Raw genomic sequence first — 20,783 nt, 5'->3', positions numbered from 1 at the left:
GAGTTCAATCAATCATTTTAACTCAATGGCTGCCATAGACGCCAATAGATGTCACATCCATTTTAACTGAGAGGCTGGCAGTGAATGATGATGTTACAGAGCAATTGACTGTAATAGATGTTCAACCTATTTTGAGTGGAAAGCAGTGTTGTTTTTGACAGCCCTTAAATTTTTTGTCTTAGTCTTGGTCTTTTGGACAAAAGTACTCATTAGTCTTAGTCATATTTTAGTAATTTCAAAATGTCTTCGTGTAGTTTTGGTCGACGAAATCCGATACAAATTTCGTCTGGTTTTAGTGAACAGTTACTCAAACTGTTTTCGTCTGTAAAATTTAAAAGTTTTAGTCAAAAAATAAATACAGGTTTCCAACAATTTCAAATGAACATAGACAGATGAGCACATATTGTACCGTCTAATGGAATATACCAACTTTGTCATGATAATGCACACTCAGTAGAAAAAGCAGTACATTACTTTCAATTAAACCTATCTAGAAGCCACCAATTGCAATGTAAATAAAAGTTGTCCGACCGTTTGACATCTTCTAGACTTATTGACCAGAAAAGCCAAGTGGCTCTGCTTTAGACTGGCCAGTGTCTTAAGAGGACACGCGCCATTCTGACGCTAACACGAATGCTACGCTAATGCTAGGAGTTACGTTTATTATCTGATGATCACTCAGGACAGACCTTTAAAGGGAATCACGGATAGAAAGACTTGTAGTTCTTAAAAGATAAATGTTAGACTTATATTAATTTGACATTCAAACCCCTCTTAATGTTTTCGTTTATTTATTTATTTTTTTTTTTTTAACGAAAAATCAAGGCAATGATGCAACTAGCAATGAAGAGATATACAAACTGTCAAATAGCAGCAAGTCAATATCTTGGCAAGCTGCCTAGGATTGGTTTTAAGACACTGCTGATGAGTTGGAATTGGATGCAAGTACGACATTGGGAACTCATCCCACAGCTCTGTAACAAAACAATGTAGCAGAATTTGACAAAATCATGCCAGTCATAATACGAGCTTTGCTTGCTAGCTAACAAAGCTATTCTCCCAGTCCAGCCTAACCGCGTCCTTAAACCTAGAGTGCATTGTGCGCGTAAAACATAGCGCCCTCCGTAGTTCAAAATCTTTAAGTCCGAGGTTCCCTTTAAAGGCTAAAACAAGATTGTACTATATTCTCTTTTGCCATGACAAACAAATCTGACAGTGTTTCCAAACAAGAGATACATCCTAAACTCCTGTGAGGAGGGAGAAGCGCAGGCCATCTCACATGAATGACACGACCCAATCAGTGCTAAGATTCATGCTGACGTACTCCACGTACAATATGAAAATGTCACGCGTTGTGAACATATGACAGAAACTATGTCGCATTTTCGTCTCGATGTCGTCTCTTCAGACGAAAACTGGCATTCGTTTTGTAGTATTCTAGTCTCCCAAGCCATGTTTTTATCTTGTTGTCATCACGTCATCGTCATTAAAAAAATTGTTGGTTGATATATTTATATATTTTCGTTATGGTCATTGTTAATGAAAACAACACTGGTGGAAGGGGCAGGCGGTGAACCATCATTACCAGATGTTCTTAATGACAGATTATAAATGCTAAATACTAGTCAAATGCAATTGTGTTGTATACCTGTTTATGAGTGTTCTCTGTGTGAAACAGTTTAGCCTTTGTATCTCTTCTTGGTATCTGTTCAAGTCTTGTGCCAGAAGGTTATGGAGCGTGCTCAACGCCTCCTTCTGGAACACAAGCCTCTCTGACTGGACCAGACACTCCGCAATAGAGGCCTGAAGTTCCTGACAAGTCCTCAACTGCAACTGGGTGGGAAAATAGAAGACAGCAGAATTACTACTGCTGTACTGTAGGTTTTACAATCTTCTCTACTTATTTTTCATTATGAATTGATCCTCACCACTATTTCAGAGATTACAATTCATCTTGCACACAAAATTAATAAATTATGCAATACTCAGATCATCAGTGCAGCAGTGATCAAAAGGGATGGGCATCGTTTGCATTTGAAGAGTTCAGATTCCGAGTCCAAGTTTCGGTTCCGGTTCCAAACGATTCTCGATTCAGATTCTTTTAATATGCAGGGTTAAAAATTTTGCAGTCTCTATTAATTTCTTAACTTCTCGATTATTTTTTAAATTATATGAACTTTCAATTAACTTTGCTTTGAATTTCTCACATGGCTATTTTTAACTTGTATATAAATATAAGTCTTTAAACTTGAATATGATGAAGTTTCTTCCCATAGGAGTGCAATTTCACAAAGATGTTTACTTTTCAAAAGCTCACGGAGAAAACATTTACACATATTCTTTTGCCTATGTTTTAGAGTGTCTTGTGTTGCAGGCATTTATTGTATTGCATCGTTTGTTTTAGGTGGTAATTCTACAAGTTAGTTAAGGGCTGGTCAGGCGGGGAGTGTTCTGTCCCTTGATCTTAAGTTGACTTCTTTTTAAGTTTGATTTCTTTCTAAGTTGTTCATCCGTCCACAAGATGTCACTATTGTAACTCCGGACTCTACAGTTTTCCTTTGGTTTTGCCATGTGCGCTTGATTTCCCCATGTGGTGACTTACTGGAAATAGCAAGGAAAAAGAACATCACTTTAGCTGGACAGAATGTTTGAGGTGTGACGCTACACACCCCCTCTGCACTACACATCGTTGGGAACCCTTGATTAAAAACAAAATCTGTAAGCTTCCACGTTTTAACAGAGGGTCTGATATCATTGCGGTGCGTTTATTCTGTTACTTTATTGTCATTTATGTGAAGCGAAGCAACACGTTTTGTGCTAAACTAAATTAGCCACTTCATATGATTTGCTCATAACGGAGTTAGTATTCATGTAGCTTCTTCTTCGTGGTGTTCGGCAGCTATTTTTTCTGGTCGGTCGTCAGGGCATCGAAACTTGGAATCGAAATTAAAAAAACCGAACTGTTCTGGGAGAACCGGAGTGTTAGTCCCGGATCCCATCGATGCTCGATGCCCAACCCTAGCAATCAACTTTTGAAATTCTAGTGCAGACGTGTCATTTTTTTTCCCCCAGTCACACTCACTCACAGTGGATGTCTGAAGGGTGGTGACACTTGTGAATTCTTGCAGTTTTTGTTGCTTCTCTTCTCGCAGAACAAACAACTCAGACGTCAGCTGCTTCAGTCGGCTATCAATGTGCAGTTGTCTGACGACACATAGGTAAAAGTTAACAAAAATAATAATAATAAACCTAAGCTAACCCCTCACTTGATTCCTGGATAAATTACGGTATCTGCAAAACCACATGGGGGAACTAATTTACTTCAATAATTTAAGAATTTAGGACACTTTTAAACATCTTTAAAAAAAATAAATAAAAAAAAGGTCATGCACTTTCTGCTTTACATTATTCTGGATGAGTAAATTTTTGTGACAGTTTTTTTTAACCATTCGTGTACATGGATGTTAAAGCCAAATGCAATGTTTTACTGTATTGACGGCTATTCATGAAATTTGGTGATGTATTGTATTTTTCGGAGTATAAGTCGCACCTGAGTATAAGACAAATTTTGGGGGGAAATTTACTTAATAAAATCCAACACATAGAACATATATGTCATCTTAAAAGGCAATTTAAAATAAAAATACAATAGAGAACAACATGCTGAATAAGTGTACAGTATGATAACGTTACATGATGGATGAACAACAAAATGCGAACGTTGCCAGTATGTTAACGTAGCTATTAAGAGTTATTCAGATAACTATAGCATAAAGAGCATGCTAACAAGTTTACCAAACAATCAGTGTCACTCCAAAACACCAAAATAACATGTAAAATTATATAGTCATGTGTTAATATTTTCACACATAAGTCGCTCCAGAGTATAAGTCACACCCCTCAGCCAAACTATGAAAAAAACTGCGATTTTTAGTTTGAAAAATACGGTAATCGTAATAATTAAGTATAAAAGCCAAGTTGTATATTTGATACATTTAAAATTATTAGTGGAATTGTGAGCAATAAATGTGTAGCAACGATACCACGTTTTGGCTCCCTTAATACGTAATACTAAACTCACTGGAATGTCTAATGAGATTATAAACACAAATACATGAACAGAAAAAACAAGACATATGCCACATGGTAAAACAATGTGTCAGTCGCACGTGAAATGCACATACGCACACACGCATGTGTGCACGTTTTCTCTACCAGCTGTCAGTGTGTTCTGATTAGGTGCTTTTGTAAATGGGGCTCCATAATTATATGAACGTATGTGAAAAACACACTATAATTGCAGGTGAAAAATGTGTGGGAGTTGTTTATTTCTTCATTTTATGCACTATTGTCAGCCTATCTTACCACTTGCAGCCTGTCACATCAATTGTTTTCGCTCATATGGTATGTACTGTATACATAGTGTGTTTACTTAAATTTCACGTTGATGTGCAAATTAATAGTAAAGTATTAACAAATCATGGAAATCCCTTTGCAATTGTTATACTATTCGCATAAAAATAAAAAATCCTCAAGTTTTTATGTCTGTGCGTGTCTGTTTTAGGAAAACGTATGTTGTGTGGACACAATTCTTCACTGGTTTATTACTACATTATTTGCGATTACATACCTTGATTGGAAGGTATTTGCCATTGTTAAATTGTGGATTACCATTGTCGGTGTTTATTTAAAGGTGTGTCTCATTGAGCGTGAACAAAAGGTGTTGCAGTAAATGCCACACATGGTGTGGCAACAGGAAAGTGCTGCTCATATCATTCCTGTAATTCCTACACTACAGTTTATGGCAACACGAAGCAGGAAATTGTCAGTTTTGAATTTTTGGTGTTTTAATCCAATGTTTTGATTTGTAGCACAATACTAGTGATTGTTAAGGTTTGACAAAATTTGTCGATGTCCAGTAAATCATAAGACAACCATTCAAATGTCTTCAAATTTAGCTCCACATTTTTATTGCCGAAAACAACCCCACAATTTTTAATAAAAATGTTTGATGCCAAAATCCTGCAGACATGATACAACAAATTCATATCATGTCATTTTGAACCAGCATGCTGCTGAACATCTTTTTGTTTAAATATGGAATCTTTAATGTCATAAAATTTGATATTTTTTTTTGTGCACATACAAACTGTTACTGAACTGATGTTGACATTTTATTTGTGTTTCATTATTCACCAGCGCCAAAGATTATACTCATGCAAGAGTACAGTTACTTCAAAATAATATTACTCAAGTAAAAGTAGTCATCCAAAAAATGTACTGAAGTACAAGTTTAAAAAAAAGTATTTGGTGAAAAGAATACTCAAGTAATGAGTAACATTGTGAGTAACTGCTTAAAATGTTAGATTTTTTGTTTTTTTTTTAAATAATGTGTTTTTTTCTCGCCACAAAGTAATCTATGTGAACTGTTAGATGGAGTCAGTTGATTCGCTGTGGCGACCCCCGAAGGGAAAAGCCGAAAGGAAAAGAAGAAATATTATACAGTCCTATAACATATTACATAACCACATTAAACCATAGAAATACAACAACAAAAAAACATTGAATTCCAGGAGAGAGAGAAAAAATTTACAGAAAATTAAGCATTATTCGTCCAAAAAGCATGAGTGCCCTCTTGTGGCGAAAACATATTTACTATTAAGAAACTAAAATGATCATATCTCCAGTTTTCCGTGGTCAAGCCGGTGCCAAATAAAAACTGGCAGAGAGATTAAAATCTGCGCTGTCGAGTCATGTTGATGGTGGCGCTCTATGCCAAATACTTACTTTTTTTTTAAGGACCTTTAAAGAATCCACGTGATTGAACACGCCGGCGTGCTCATAGTCTGACTGGTATATTGAAGTCATGTCACAAATATATCAAGTAAAAGTAAAAAGTATGGCTTAGTAAAACTACTCTTAGAAGTCGGCATGTGCCGATAAGTTTTCAAGGTTTACCGGGGTATAAAAACATCAAGGTTTCAAAACCGCCCAATTTTTTTGTCATACCGTCCCTAAAGTATGAGCTATTTTTTAGGTTACCATAAATGCAGAAAGAAATCCCTCACTCGCAGCTGCAAGGCTCGACCTTCCCCCACTGGTTGGTGCTCGGTGTCAGTGAGTCATCTGTGCTACACGATGGCTGGAGGAGGTGAAACTCCTGAATTAGTTCCCCCAATCAAAGAAAACAAAATTGCTGTCATGGGAATACTTCGGCTACAGAAAAGTTAAAAGACGGCTGCGGCTAAGAGGAGGAGGGCCAACCGACATGTAAAACATGTTTGAGGAGGGTGGCTGCTGAGGATGCAATACCTCCAATATAATTTCGCCTTTATACATAATTAAAGGTTAGTAAACACTATCATGAACGTTTCCCACTAGCTACGAGAGTTAACTCCAGCATGTTTAGTGTGTTTAGCGGTGGTAGAACTTTTTTTTTTTTTCTCTCTGGCGACTGTCTGTGTTGAGAAAGAGAGTGTGCGTATAATGTAAAAATGATACGAGTCATGCACACGTGTTTTTTATGGAAAATAATTCAATTATTCTTGTTCTGATGATAATAATGTAATAATGTTAAGCTGTGGCTGTGGATTTATGCTCACCTAAAGGACTGCATTTATTATAATTTTATTTAGAATATTTCTGTTATTTTTTGTTATTTATCTTAAGTTAACATTATACTAATGTTGCAATTTGCTAATATGTTTTGGGAAAAAATCCTGTTCAATGGAAAAAAAAAAATTGGGGGTGTTTTTATTTTTAAACCCAGATATCTCAAAGTACCACATTTTAGAGCTGTAATTGCGATACAATGATACCATGAAACCGTGATATTTTTGCTTAAGGTTATCATACCGTCAGAATCTCATACCGCGACATGCCTACTTAGAAATAATTTTTTCTCAAAACGTTACTCAAGTAAATGTAACGGAGGAAATGTAACGCTATACTACCCACCTCTGCTATTCACCTACTTGTATTTCATTTGCAAATCTTGTACTTTAAATGACCCCCACATGAAATGTTAGCGCTTTATAAAGTAGTTTACAGCTTGGTTGGGATTAAGTTCTTACAAGTTTCAAGTAACTTTAAGAAACTGAATACAGTGTATAGTGACTTGTGAAATGCGTTGAATGGAATGAAGTCAAAGGATTACTCATTGGCACTCACGACGCGGGTGTGCTAAGAATGTTTTCTAGGTGTTACATAAAGCCAAATATGAACATGAACCAGTTTTGGTGTTGTCTTTGATGACAAATTTATCCTTGAATGCAGGCGAAAACTGAAAAATGAATGCAAATAAGAGTATAGAGATGCTACGGAGGACGCTATTGTGATGGACAACTTTCATATTAACAAGTAATCATTTGTTACCGTCTAAATTTTTTTTTAAAAAATATAGTGCTTCTCAATTATTTTCTTTTGCACCCCCTCCAGGATTAAGTGAATGTTTTGCGTCCACCCCCAAACTTTCTGCCGCCACCATATATAGTATCATTTGTCTACAAAATTATTATATGCACATGGTTTCCCTGTTAACATTAAAGAAAAAATATAGATCAACTTACAATAAAGTATAACTAAATTAACATTGTTTTTGTTTGTATCAGAAAAGATTTAAAGCCTATGAAAAATAAAATAAAAATAAATAAATAAATGCTCAACGCACATTTTTTGACTAACTGATGCTGAAAAATACATTTTAATAAAATCAATAAACGATAATTGTTCAAATTGATTAGCAACATTAACTCAGAGCACAATATGCCAAACAAATATTAATAAAACAAAAACGAATGTCATTGGACAGAGGGACAGTTTTAGTGCTGCACCGATTAATCGGTTAACTCGAGTATTCGATTAGAAAAAAAAAAAAAAAAGATTTGAATTTAATTTTGTGTATTCGTTTAATTAAAGTGGTGTTGTAATGGTTTATTCTGAAAGTGTTTGCATTTAGTTTTATTGATTTGGGTGGATACGCTGCCCTTTGGTCTGCCTCATTTCACATGGCTTAATCCAGCTGCTCTCTGTTAAGACCAACATAAGCCAAGTTTTTGTTTGAGCTTTTTTTAAAAAATTTTTTTAATGCATTCGTAATTTAGTTTATAAGTATATTTAGCTGTTTTTTGTGGGAATATGTGTGAACCATTAGTTAAGAGCATTGTTAAAAAAAATGTTAGCATTTGAGCTAGCAGACTTTTGCCATGTAAGTTAGCCAATTGTTCTTTTGTTGTACATAGACCCTCATTTATTTATTTATTTTTCATCCCATTTGAGCCTCAGCTCGGGTATTTTGAGGCTCAGCTCGGGTATTTTAATTTTTCATGTTCCTTATCCGATTACTCGATTATTCGAACTAGCTAGTTCATCGATTAATTGACTACTAAAATAATCGATAGCTGCAGCCCTAGACTGTTTATATTTTTGCAGCCCTTGTGTTATCCAGCATGACCGAGACAAAGTCTAATGTTGCAGGCAGTATCAGCTGCTCTGCTATGGTATGTTTTTTTCTTTTTTCTTTTTTTTTTTTTTGCACTGAGCAACTTGGCATGCCACCTTGTATGATGCTAACGGTGCTCGCTAGTTTGCTGATGTAGCACTCACAAAGCGGGACATTGTTGACAATATTCAGCACGTTTTCGCAAAAAAAAAAATTCAAACAGCTTATCAGTGTGATTGGGGTCTTATGCCTTTAAGTGAAGTCTTCATTGATTTCGCTTCACGCTGTCTGCTGCCAACATTTTGGACACAGTTAACATACCGGTCTTTTTTGGTCTCCCACTGTATTAAAAGTGAAGCCAAACGCTACGTACGCCTTGTCATATTTCCCTGCGCACACTGAGAAAATGAGAGCGCCACAGCCACCCACTAAGTGGATGTGCAATTACAAGTTATTCTAGCACGGCAAAAAAAGTACTGTATTTTTCGGCCTATAAGTCGCACGGCACCTGAGTATAAGTAGCACCAGCCCAAAAATGTGCAATGAAGAGGAAAAAAAAAACCATGAGTCTGGAATAAAAGTCGCATTTTTGGGGGAAATTTACTTGATAAAATCCAACACATAGAACACATATGTCATCTTGAAAGGCAATTTAAAATAAAAATACAATAGAGAGCAACATGCTGAATAAGTGTACAGTATGATAATGTTACATGATGCATGAACAACCAAATGCGAACGTGGCCGGTATGTTAACGTAACATAGCTGTTAAGTGTTATTCAGATAACTATAGCATAAAGAACATGCTAACAAGTTTACCAAACTATCATTGTCACTCCAAAACACCAAAATAACATGCGAAATGATATAATAATGTGTTAATAATTTCACACATAAGTCGCTCCAGAGTATAAGTCACACCTCCAGCCAAACTATGAAAAAAAAAAAACTGCGACTTATAGTCCGAAAAATACGGTATGTTCCTTGAGGTCACATGCAACGCATTGCTTTCCGCGCACCCCACTATTTGAGAAGTACTGGGTTAGGGTAAGATGCCAGAAATCCAGCGACTTTAGAGGATTTCCTGGAAATGTGTCATAAGACTGTGTGAGTCAATTCGACAGACTTTGTTGGCACACCTTAAATCCAGAGCTATGTTTTAGCCTGCTATGTCTGTCAAGGTCTTGTTTAAGTGCTGTTCTGCCAAAGTACCTGTCATGGCAGGCGAAGAGAGAGGGTGAGGCGGATATCAGTAATTAACACCAGAGGATTCACATTTTACGCAATAAAGCCAGTAAAGTGAAAAGAAAGTTAAATAAATGCAGCTTTAAAGACTTTGATGTCGCATCTAATGATGTCATTTAACGCCAGTTAGGTAGTATTAGGAAAGTTAGTTTTCTAAGACTTAGAGCCAGTTGTGTGGTTGTTTGAACGATGTGCTATGGCTAGTGAACGCATGCTAACCGTTTGTGTCAATTCGGTAATAGCGGCTAATTATTATTTATTTATGTTGATGCAAACCTGTTTGGTATCTAGCACGAAATTGATTCTGCAAATTATACGGACGTCCAGCATCGTCATTTGGGAGTTTAGCTCGCTGTATAGCCAGGACCGAACCGTAGCGTCCTGGTGAGGACAGTACATTCGCATTTCGTTGTTCATGCATCATGTAACAGCATGTTGTTCTCTATTGTATTTTTATATTAAATTGCCTTTCAAGGTGACATATCTGTTCTATGTGATGGATTTTATCAAGTAAATTTCCCCCAAAAATGCGACTTATACTCCGGTGCAACTTATACATGTGTTTTTCCTCTTCGTTGGGCATTTTATGGCTGGTGCGACTTATAATCAGGTGCGACTTATAGTCCAAAAAATACGGTAAATACAAGTACAGTGATAAACCAAAATAAATATTAATTCCCTTCGATTCCAACATTTATGTAGAAAAAAACATCTCGACAAAGAATGAAAAGGAAGAACTGAACTTCAGCCACATTACACTCCCCCCCAAGATTCAATTATGGGTAAGTAGACTAAATGTGCTTAAACCGCAGTATCCGTCTAATTTTTCCAGAAGAGCGTTAAACCTGCTGTGGTTAAGAGATACAAAGGAACTTCCACAGTTATTTTTCAGCTGTGTGACGAAACCTTACAAACCCACATTGAGCTGGTTCCAACTAACAGGTTCAAACAAAACCCTTACAACACCCTCATTTCAAAGAAAAACAATCAAGGCTTTATATGAAGCAGTAATGTTTTTTCATGGTAAAACCTTTGATAGCTGAATGTTTCAAACACTCTTTTTCAGAAATATATTTAAAAGTGGTAATCGTGATTTCCATGTAAGAAATGTACAAGCAGAAAAGTGGCTGGGGGATGCTCTCATTGTGGCCAATATAAAGTAAACATGGAAGATAGGAAAGAAAAACACTAGGCTGCTTTGGCGATACTAATCCGTTTCACATATTTTCAGGATATATTAATTTAAGACAAAAGTACGGACATGAACATGATTACTGAACACATCAACTCTGTGGACAGAAACACCTACGGTATTTCACTTGGGAGCACGTCAAAGTGGTATATTTGCTGTATTTGGACTTCAAGGCACGGGCAGGGATAATATTGAAGTCTCTACTCAGAAAACTACTGACACAGACCAGTACAATACCTACCCTATCACCCATTGGACCACAAGCTTGGGGTCATCAAAACTTGAATAGACAGGAGAGAAATCTCCCACTACTGGCAGCAAGTGGTTGTCAAAAGTATCGAAGTATTGATTAGGGCCACAGCTATCGATTATTTAAGTAATCGTAATCGATTAATCCTAGGGCTGTCAAACGATTAACATTTTTAATAGAGTTAATTACAGCTTAAAAATTAATTAATCGTAATTAATCACAATTAATCGCAATTCAAACCATCTATAAAATATGCCATATTTTTCTGTGAATTATATATATATTCTGTAAAATAAATTGTTGGAATGGAAAGATAAGACACAAGATGGATATATACATTCAACATACGTTACATAAGGACTGTAGTGGGCATTTCACTCTACTGTCATTTAAATCTGTCTATGCTGTCCTCACTCCGAAGCGTCTACTTTTTCCAAAGCTAGACAGCTAGTGAACGACGCCTTAATAATCAGACTTCTTCCTTTTTCATCTGATTTATTAATAAAATGGCCTCAAACCATTGTCCTCTTTAGACCGTCCTAAAACTACCAAAAAAAAAAAAAGTGCACAAGCATTGCATTAGCAACAACGTTAGCTTAGCACGCTGTACAGGTTAACTAAACATAAACAAAAAGCGTCTCATACAAAAAATATAACATTTCGCTAATTAACATAATATGTGCATTCTTTACAACAACCATACTTACGGACAAATCTTGTCCAAGGATCATATAAGCACAACAGAGACCTTGTGCAGCCATATTGAACTGGCAAGAAAAGAATAAACCATGTCGCAAAGTGACCACAAGAGTTCGCTGTTAGACAGCAGAAAAAGCCTTGCTGTAAAACTTACCAAAAGGCAGAATACTGTCTGAGCGGGACATGTGCATTAATTGCGTCAAATATTTTAACATGATTAATTTAAAAAATTAATTACCGCGCGTTAACGCGTTAATTTTGACAGCCCTAATTAATCCATAATAGATCGAATAATTAAGTAATCGGATTATGAGGATTTAATCCATTGCAGAATAAATTTTAGAATACGTAAAACAAGTGTTTATGCTTGCAATAATATTTAATCTGGCTTGCTGAGAATACACTTTCAAAGGAGTATTGAATGCAAATACAAAATAGGATTCCTGAGTGTTTTTCCAAACTATGCAGGATTGCACTTTCATTTCATAAGAGCAATTAATGCATTTAAAAATAAATTAAAAACTTGACGAGTCATATGTCGATGACCAGTTTCAAGGTATACCGCGGTGTGAAGTCACGGTTTGAAAACCGCAAAAATTTTCCGTCATACCGTCCCTAAGATATTAGCCATTTTTTATGTCCCAAAAATGCAGGGAGAAATCCCTCGCTTTCAGCTGCAAGGCTCAATCGTCCCCCATCGGTTGTTGTTCAGTGTTAGTGAGTCAGCTGTGCTACACGATGGCTGGAGGAGGTGAAACTCCTGAACTTTTTCCCCCATCGGAGAAAATGAAATCGCTGGTATAGGAATACTTCGGCTACAGAAAAGTTACATAAGGCCGCTGCTAGGAGGAGGAAGGCCAACCTACATGTAAAACAAGTAGGTGGCTGCCGAGGAGGCAATACCTCCGATATGATTTCACATTTATACAAAATTAAAGGTTAGTAAACACTGTCATGAATGATTCCCACCAGCTACAAGAGTTGACTCGTGTGTCTAGTGCAGGGGTGCTCAAGTCCAGTCCTCGAGAGCCCCTTTTCCAGCTTGTTTTCCATTTCTCCCTCCTCCAACACACCCGACTCAAATAATCAGGATAATTATCAGGCTCCTGCAGAGCTTGCTGATGAGCTGATCATTTGATTCAGGTGTGTTCAAGGAGGGAGACATGGAAAACAAGCTGGATAGGGGCTCTCGAGGACCGGACTTGGGTTAGTGTGTCTAGCAGTTTTAAAAAGTGTTTTTTTCTCTCTGTTTTTTATGGAAATTAATATGATTATTTTGGTTCTGATAGTAATATTGAGCTGTGGCTATGGGTTTAGGCTCACCCAAAGGACTATATTTTTAAAAATTTTATTTAGACTATTTTTGTGATTTTTGTTTTGATATCTCAAAGTAACATATTTTAGAGCTGTAATTGCAATACCGTGATACTGTGAAACCGAGATAGTTTGGCTTAAGGTTATCATAAAGTCAGAATCTCATACTGGCACATCCATATACCTAGGGCTGGGCGATATGTCCTTAAGCACGTATCGCGGTAAATTGAGCAAATTTACCTCGATAACGATAAATGACGATAAATTCGCCCAAGCAGACTGTTATATAATTTGAAAATCTGAATCAATGCATGAAATACAGATTATCCGTTCCTTGTTGATTTATTTACCAGCTTTCAATTTAATACGTTTAACAATCTTACATGCAGTCTAAACATTAAGTATACAAAAATTTATTGTAAACAATAACAATTCAAGTATGAACATTTATAACAGCTTGTATGGCTTGAACAACGTACATTGTCAAAATCAATATGCCTGTGCAAACATGTCATTGTAATACAAATGACTTACAGCTTGAACAGTACACTTCAGAAAGACAATTTATTGTTAATGGCTGCTGTGACATATTTACTTAACACAAGTGTTTACTTCAAGGTTTCAGTTTTTTTTTTTCCCAGTGCATTTTTTGATACATGCAAGCACACATGAACCCCCACACAGACACACACACATTAAAGCTGCATTGATCTAATGACATAGAATTAAGCACATACAGAAAAATAGCCGGGGCCATTAAACAGTCATATTAAAATTTTCACTGTTGGATTGTACTTTATGCTGAATGCTTTACTATCACAACAGCCATCAGAAATCACACATAGACAGAGATACACAATAACGTGACATACTAATTGCTATATGCAGTCCATGCCCAATCCACTCATTAAATTCAGCTGTTTCGCCAAGGTTAGAGCCGCTATCCGACTCCATCACGTTTATTTGTAGCGTTAGCCGCTAGCTTTAGCCACTAGCATTAGTCTGTGGCTTGGCTACTAGTAGAAAGCATTGAAAGCATCCTCTTTGGAAATCGTGAGAACAAGGGAGGACAGCGGGCGAAAGCCTGTCTGGAGCCGCCAAGAGTCTATTTAATGTCGTGTGAAAGTTTGGCGAACCTCCCTTAAGCCAGACTCCATCACATTTGCTTGTAGCGTTAGCTGCTAGCGTTAGCCACAGGGCTCTTGTTTGTTTGGCTTCCTAATAACCACGTGACTCCATACACTTTCTGCTTTCTTAAAGGAGAATGAACATTGCAGAACAACACAGAGTCAAAGCGGGATGAAAAGACTATATTTTCTTCTTTTATTAAATTACTGAATTTACTGTCATGGTCAAAATTACGTCGGTCATCGTGAAGAATTTCGGCGCCGGTAAGTTTTCGGTAGAGCAGGCCGGTAAATTTTCGGTTTACCACCCTGCTCTACGTATACCTCACCTTAGCTTCAAATGGTATAAAAGAAAATAACTAAATGCAGATCTATGAACCACTAAACAATTGGCTACATTGCATAGCAAAAGCCCGCAAGCCCTATTTTTTTTTTTTTACCATGCTCTTAACAATTCGTTCAAACACATATTCCCATAAAAATTGCTAAATATACTTCTAAACTAAATAATAAATGCATAAACATAGCTCAAACAAAAAAAATAACTCATGTTAGTGTTAACAGGGATCAGCTGGATTCAGCCATGTTAGACGAGTTATGGCATATTCAATCTTGCCAGTAGAGGGCAGTGTATCGACCCAAATCAATAAAACTAAATGCAAATGTAACACTTTCAAGTTAATCGCTTAATCGCACTAGTATCGATACTGAAATATTTAGATAAAAAGATGGATAGATTTTACACTACTCCTGATAGTAATGATAAAGGAGGAAATTTTGGCATTTTCCTTTTTAACTCACTGGCTGCCATTTACGGCGGCAGACGTCAAATCCATTTGAACTGGGAAGGGCTGGCAGCGAATGAACTTTTGTTCTACTAGTGATAAACTAATTTAAAGTTTTAATTTAGTTTTTAAGACCTGCTTAAGAATGTTCATTTGCAATCATCCACCCAGTTCAAATGGATTAGACGTCTACTAGTGATAAACTCATCAATTTACAGCAGAAGTGTCATTGGACGCCTCATGATTTACTGGTTTATGTATTTCAAAACCATTAACACCCTCAGACAAAAGCGGATTAATCCCAAAGACAAAATCCAGAAGAGCAAATATAGCAACTGGTCTACACAGTGCAGTGGTGTGAGGAGTGCAGTGACCTCTACATTGGGGACAAAGCAGCTGTTACACAAATGTGTGTCTCAGCATCGACGGTCGACTTTTTCGCATCCTAAATCAGCCGTTCATTTTCATCTCAGGAATTATGAAACCGTCTCTAAACAGAGGATTGAGAATTTAGGCATCCCTCATCTATATGTCCTGACACCTCTCATCCCAAAGACCCCCTCATTCAAAGAGAAGAGTGGAATTAACGAGCCATTTTGCCACACGAGTAAACAACTGATTGGCATGCAGGACGGTCGTTTTACTAGACATACCGCGAAACAACAACACCCTACAGTATTGTTACATTTTGTAGACTTGAATGACTGAGAATGAGACATGTGTAAAATGTATATTCCTGTATATTTGATAGTTGAAAACTACAGGTAATGATATCTTACCACACTTTTTAGCTTAGTCAGTACTTCACAAAAGTTATGTACTTACTGTGTCTTTATGTTGTTGAGCTCGTGTTCAGTTTCTGTCTGCAGCTGCTGGAGGTGAGAGGTCAACTCCTTACTCAAGACGGCAAACTTCCACGGTCCTCCTCTAGTATCCTCTGCAAACGCCACTCCCTGAAACGAAAAAAATCATGTGTTTGTACAGTACTGGCTCACTACAAATCAAGAAGACTATTTTGAATTATTTAACCTAAACCTATCCTTCCGCAGATTTTCACTATTACGTCATCATTAGTTTTATTTATGGATGTCCCGATCCAGGTTTTTGCACTTCCGATCCGATACCGATATTGTTTTGTATTTCCGATCCGATACTGATACTGGCTGATACCGACCTATCTGAGCATGTGTTAAAGTTTAAAGTTATTTAGCCTCCTTACTTAGTTGTCAGACTCATGTTGAAAAAGCTTTTAGTACTCTTGATAGCAACTAGCCAGCTGAATTAGGTGATTTTGAAAAACACACAACAGTTGGAAACAAGAAACTGACCTGTTTATTCAGTGACAAACACAAAACATTATAAATAACAAACAGAAATGGCATAGTCAGTCAGTAAAACGTGAATATTGTAAACAGTCTTAAAAAAGCAAAACACACCAACAACCTCAGTGGAAAATCCCACAAATCCCCCAAGCTATTAGATGCTTTTGATGTTTCGTGCATTAGTTACAAAAATTGTATAAAAAGCCTCTCAGGTTTAAATAAACGACAATTTCAGTATCGAGTTAACATTTTAAAACAGTAAATAAAATACTCAAGTCCCCATTCTGTATCAGCAGCTTTAAACTACATTCATTTAATTTTGCGAATCAACTGTTAAAGTTGTTAAAATTGCTCCCGTTATTCCACAATTTCCCTTCTGTCTACTTTCGACATGTGAAAGTTTTAAACTGTTTTGAAGATAGATTCAAGTCAAGATTTTGCCGATTTAGGAGTATTAGGAGATAAAAAGTTAATTAGCTTCGCTTGGAAGGTTCACAACAGCCTATTAGGGAAGTCTTCTGCTTTAACATGGCGGCTGTTTACTAACGCATCTGGTTTTCAATACTTCAATGTTGCTAACGCAGTCGAGTGTCGTTTTGCATCTAGTTCTATATACATATGATATCTATTATCTCCAGTAAAACGACGTTGACGTAGTTTGTAGCAGGTGTCAGCAGCAGTCAGGTATTCTTGTGTTTTTTATCCAGCGGCATGAGTTGAGCTAAAGCCGTGAGTTGATCAATGGCATTACTCGGGTCTATAACAAGCATTATGTTTACTTTCGGGACGCAATGCGGTCCCGAAAGTACCGCATTGCACCGAAAGTACCGAAAGTAAATGAGAAACTGACCGCATTGCGTCCCGAAGACCGCGCTGTGTATTAGTTCCGCTTCACTTGACATATTTCAATAATCGGAATTTGAATGTTTGTGAATCGTTCTCGAATCTTCCACGGCCGAATCGCTAAGGATGTAATGACGGCTGGGCATGTTGTACCGTGGTTCTAATTGTTGGATGGTGCGTCTTTACTCACGTGAGATAATGGCTCGTCATCCAGAATGAATTCTTCGGCAATGTGTCTTATTATTCCCTGGGCTTTGGGACTGTCGAGTACCAGTTTGTCACGCATAGCAAAAGTTTCTGCCAGTGTTAGTTGCGTAGGACCTTTCTTTTTGTCTTTGGTTTTCTTAACATACACTCATATTGTTTGTGGTGGTATGTCGCTAAATGCTTGATTAGGTTGGTTGTATTAAAACTTCTTACAGCTTTACCACTATGCTTGACTCTATTGTGGCATATGTTGCACTCTGCCTCTTCTTTTTTGTCGTCCTATAAGGTGAAATGATCCCACACAGCTGACATTTTTACCGATGAAGTCTCTCGGTAAATTGGGAGACGGTAGTGTAAATGTAATGTGTTGAAGGTGTGCCGTAAAATGCGGACCGGATTTTAGAGAAACCGAATCAAAACTGGAATGGATTATGTAAATCGGTGTGCTGGAAAACCCGGACCAGACTTTAAAAAAAAAAAAAAAACTGGATCGGAAGTCTGGATCGGAATTTTCCCATGTTCCGATCCGATACCGATGCGCATTTTTTTGCCCATATCGGTGTCCGATCCGAGATTTAAAAGATGAGGTGGGGCATATCTGGGCCAGATACAGACAAACAAACAACAAAAATTCAGTGAAAAGGGAAACGCTTAAAATATGTTTATAAACTATACAACGTTCCAAAAGTGACCACGGAGCAGTTAACCAGAACAGAAAATGATAGGCGAAAGTAGAATCGCAACATTTTAGTAGACAAATCTGTCAGATTGTATGACGTTAGGCAACATGATGAGTAAAAGCAAAACTTGCCATGAATCAGCAGCTGAAAGAGAAAAGAGTAGAGGGCAGACAGACTGAGGAGGCATGAGGAGGTGTTCACCCAGCCCACAGAGTAGAGGTGACACACAAGGACACAGTGTGGGAGGATTCAAGTTGGTGGAGGTAGTGTGGGCGTGTCTGAGCTCGTCGCAGTGACGGAGCCCTTTGATGGCTGCTGTCAACTGAGAGACAGCAGACTGGATGAGTCACCCTGGCAGAACATGCTGATCACGCTCAACGCCTGTGAGTCATGTCTTCAAGCATGACGGTGTTTCAGAAAAGATCTCAAACTGAAACTGATAAAGTTGGTAATCTTAGTGGTTACTTTTATAATTACAGAGTGTAATACCACCAGGGGTTTGACAATATGTCAATATGCTGATATATGGCGATACTTGTATCTCAAATAGTTATCAATATGCTCCCACCAAGAATCAACCTATTGTTTTCAAAAAATGTCAGGTTCCTATGAAAATTTTACACTGAGCAACATTTTCCACTTGAATAGTGTCTACGTTAACTCATTGGCAGCCATTGACAACGCTAGACATCCGATTTTTTTTGATTGGGTTGGGCGAATGGATGAATGTACCGTTATGTTGAAATGCCCTCAAGTTGAACAATGTGTAGTTCATCTAAACAAAGACATGTCCCAAACACACTGTAATGGCATCACATCACACATCACTTTATCTTGTTTCAAATGTGCACTTTTAGATTTGAAATGCACTTATCCAATTTGTGCCAGACTGAATTTCAGTATCAATTATACACTTTTAGTTCAAGTCTAACATCTCTGTTAGAGTATGTGTATAAACCTAAATTACCTGCTGGTCCTCTGTGACGTCAGAAGAAACAATTTGAAGTTTCTCCTCTATCAGCTTCCGTAGTTTAGTCAGAGAATCTGGGAAGAGCCTTCTGTTTTTTTGGTACACTGCACCCTATGAAAAAAAAAAACATTTAGCATATTTTAATTCCTTTTACTATTATTTTTTTAAATGTTCATAAAATACCTTAAGTATTGAACCATTACTAGTGTACTGTATAATTGATTTTTGCAGTAGTGTACAATTCTCTTGTATAAAGATACCTATTGCATCCTTTTGTGTTTTTATGAAATAATGGGAGAGCTAAAATGTAGAAAATACATTCTGCCAAATAAAACTTATTTTGAATTATTGTTGGAGAGGATATGCTATACCAAATACCAATGATACAATAGATGTAAACCACAGTATATTGTATAAATTATTTCTGGGGGTTCTTACAAACAGCACCTGACAGCCTAAAGTAAACAAAAACACTTAAAATACTGAAGTAGTACTGTATATTAATGATGCATATATTTACCATTTTCGGACTAAAAGGCGCTTCTTTTTTCCTCCGGTTTGAACTCTCGAGTTTATACAGTCATGGACGAAATTAGTGGCACCCCTGGAATTTTTCCAGAAAATACAGCATTTCTCACAGAAATTAATGCAACTATAAATGTTGTTAGTATGAATGTGTTATTTTTTGGATGTGCATTGGAAAAACACAAAACAGCTGAGAAAAAAAAAAAAAAAAATTGACACAATTTTCGACAAAAATCAAAAAATAGGCTGGACAAAATTGTTGGCACCCTCACCTCAATATTTGGTTGCACGTCGTCTGGAAGAAATAACAGAAAGCACCTGTTTCTTATAACCATCAACAAGTTTTGTGCACCTTTCAGATGGAATTTTGGACCACTCTTCTTTTGCAAACTGTTCCAGGTCTCCCAGATTTGAAGTGTGCCTTCCTGCAACAGCAATTTTGAAATCTCTGCATACTGCAATATGATTTAGATCCTGACTCATCGATGGGCACCTTAGAATTCTCCAGCGCTTTGTCTCCAACCGTTCTTGGTGCTATTTAAGGTATGTTTTGGGTCATCGTCCTGTTGGAACACCCAGGACCTCTGACGCAGACCCAGTTTTCTAACACTACACCCTACATTCCGGCCCAAAACATTTTGATTGTCTCCATATATCATTCCTCCTTGCACACTGTCAAGTCACCCAGTGCCAGAGGTAGCAAAACAACCCCAAAACATAATTGGACTTCCATCATGTTTGACTAGAGGCACTGTTTTCTTTGTAAGCCTCTTTTTGTATTTCACACTGTCAAGGCACCCAGTGCCAGAGCCAGCAAAACTACCCCAAAACATCATTGGACCTCCACCATGTTTGACTAGAGGCACTTTGTTCTTTCCTTTGTAGGCCTCATTGTTTTTTCTGGCACTGAGTGCCTTGAAAGTATGCAAGGAGTCATGAAATATGTAGACTATCAAAATGTTTTGGGCTTGAATGTAGGGTGTAGTGTCAGAAGGTGGCTCTACGTCAGAGGTCATCGGTGTTCCAACAGGACAATGACCCAAAACATACCTCAAATAGCACCAAGAAATGGTTGAAGACAAAGCGCTGGAGAATTCTGCGGTGGCCATCGATGTGTCGGGATCTAAATCATATTGAACACCTATGGAGAGATCTCAAAATTGCTGTTGCAAGAAGGCACCTT

The 20,783-nt window shown here is 37.3% G+C and overlaps 1 protein-coding gene across 5 annotated transcripts in view; it reads right to left on the bottom strand.

The window, feature by feature from the left end:
* Window positions 1–20,783, bottom strand: part of LOC130905354 (cingulin-like protein 1) — a 124,917-nt gene that overhangs the window by 53,591 nt on the left and 50,543 nt on the right. For 2 of the 5 annotated variants that reach the window (XM_057818667.1, XM_057818669.1), the window contains exons 2-5: window positions 19,073–19,186; window positions 15,879–16,006; window positions 3,087–3,204; window positions 1,649–1,833 (exon numbers count right to left, since the gene is read on the bottom strand). In XM_057818667.1, coding sequence (XP_057674650.1) covers window positions 1,649–1,833; window positions 3,087–3,204; window positions 15,879–16,006; window positions 19,073–19,186 — 545 coding nt within the window. The remainder of the gene's footprint in view (window positions 1–1,648; window positions 1,834–3,086; window positions 3,205–15,878; window positions 16,007–19,072; window positions 19,187–20,783) is intronic. The other 3 variants (XM_057818668.1, XM_057818671.1, XM_057818670.1) reach the window with 2 other exon arrangements.

Source organism: Corythoichthys intestinalis, chromosome 17 (genome assembly GCF_030265065.1).
Source record: "Corythoichthys intestinalis isolate RoL2023-P3 chromosome 17, ASM3026506v1, whole genome shotgun sequence".
NCBI classification, from domain to species: Eukaryota; Metazoa; Chordata; class Actinopteri; order Syngnathiformes; family Syngnathidae; genus Corythoichthys; species Corythoichthys intestinalis.
This window is presented reverse-complemented; position numbering and strand designations above follow the sequence as displayed.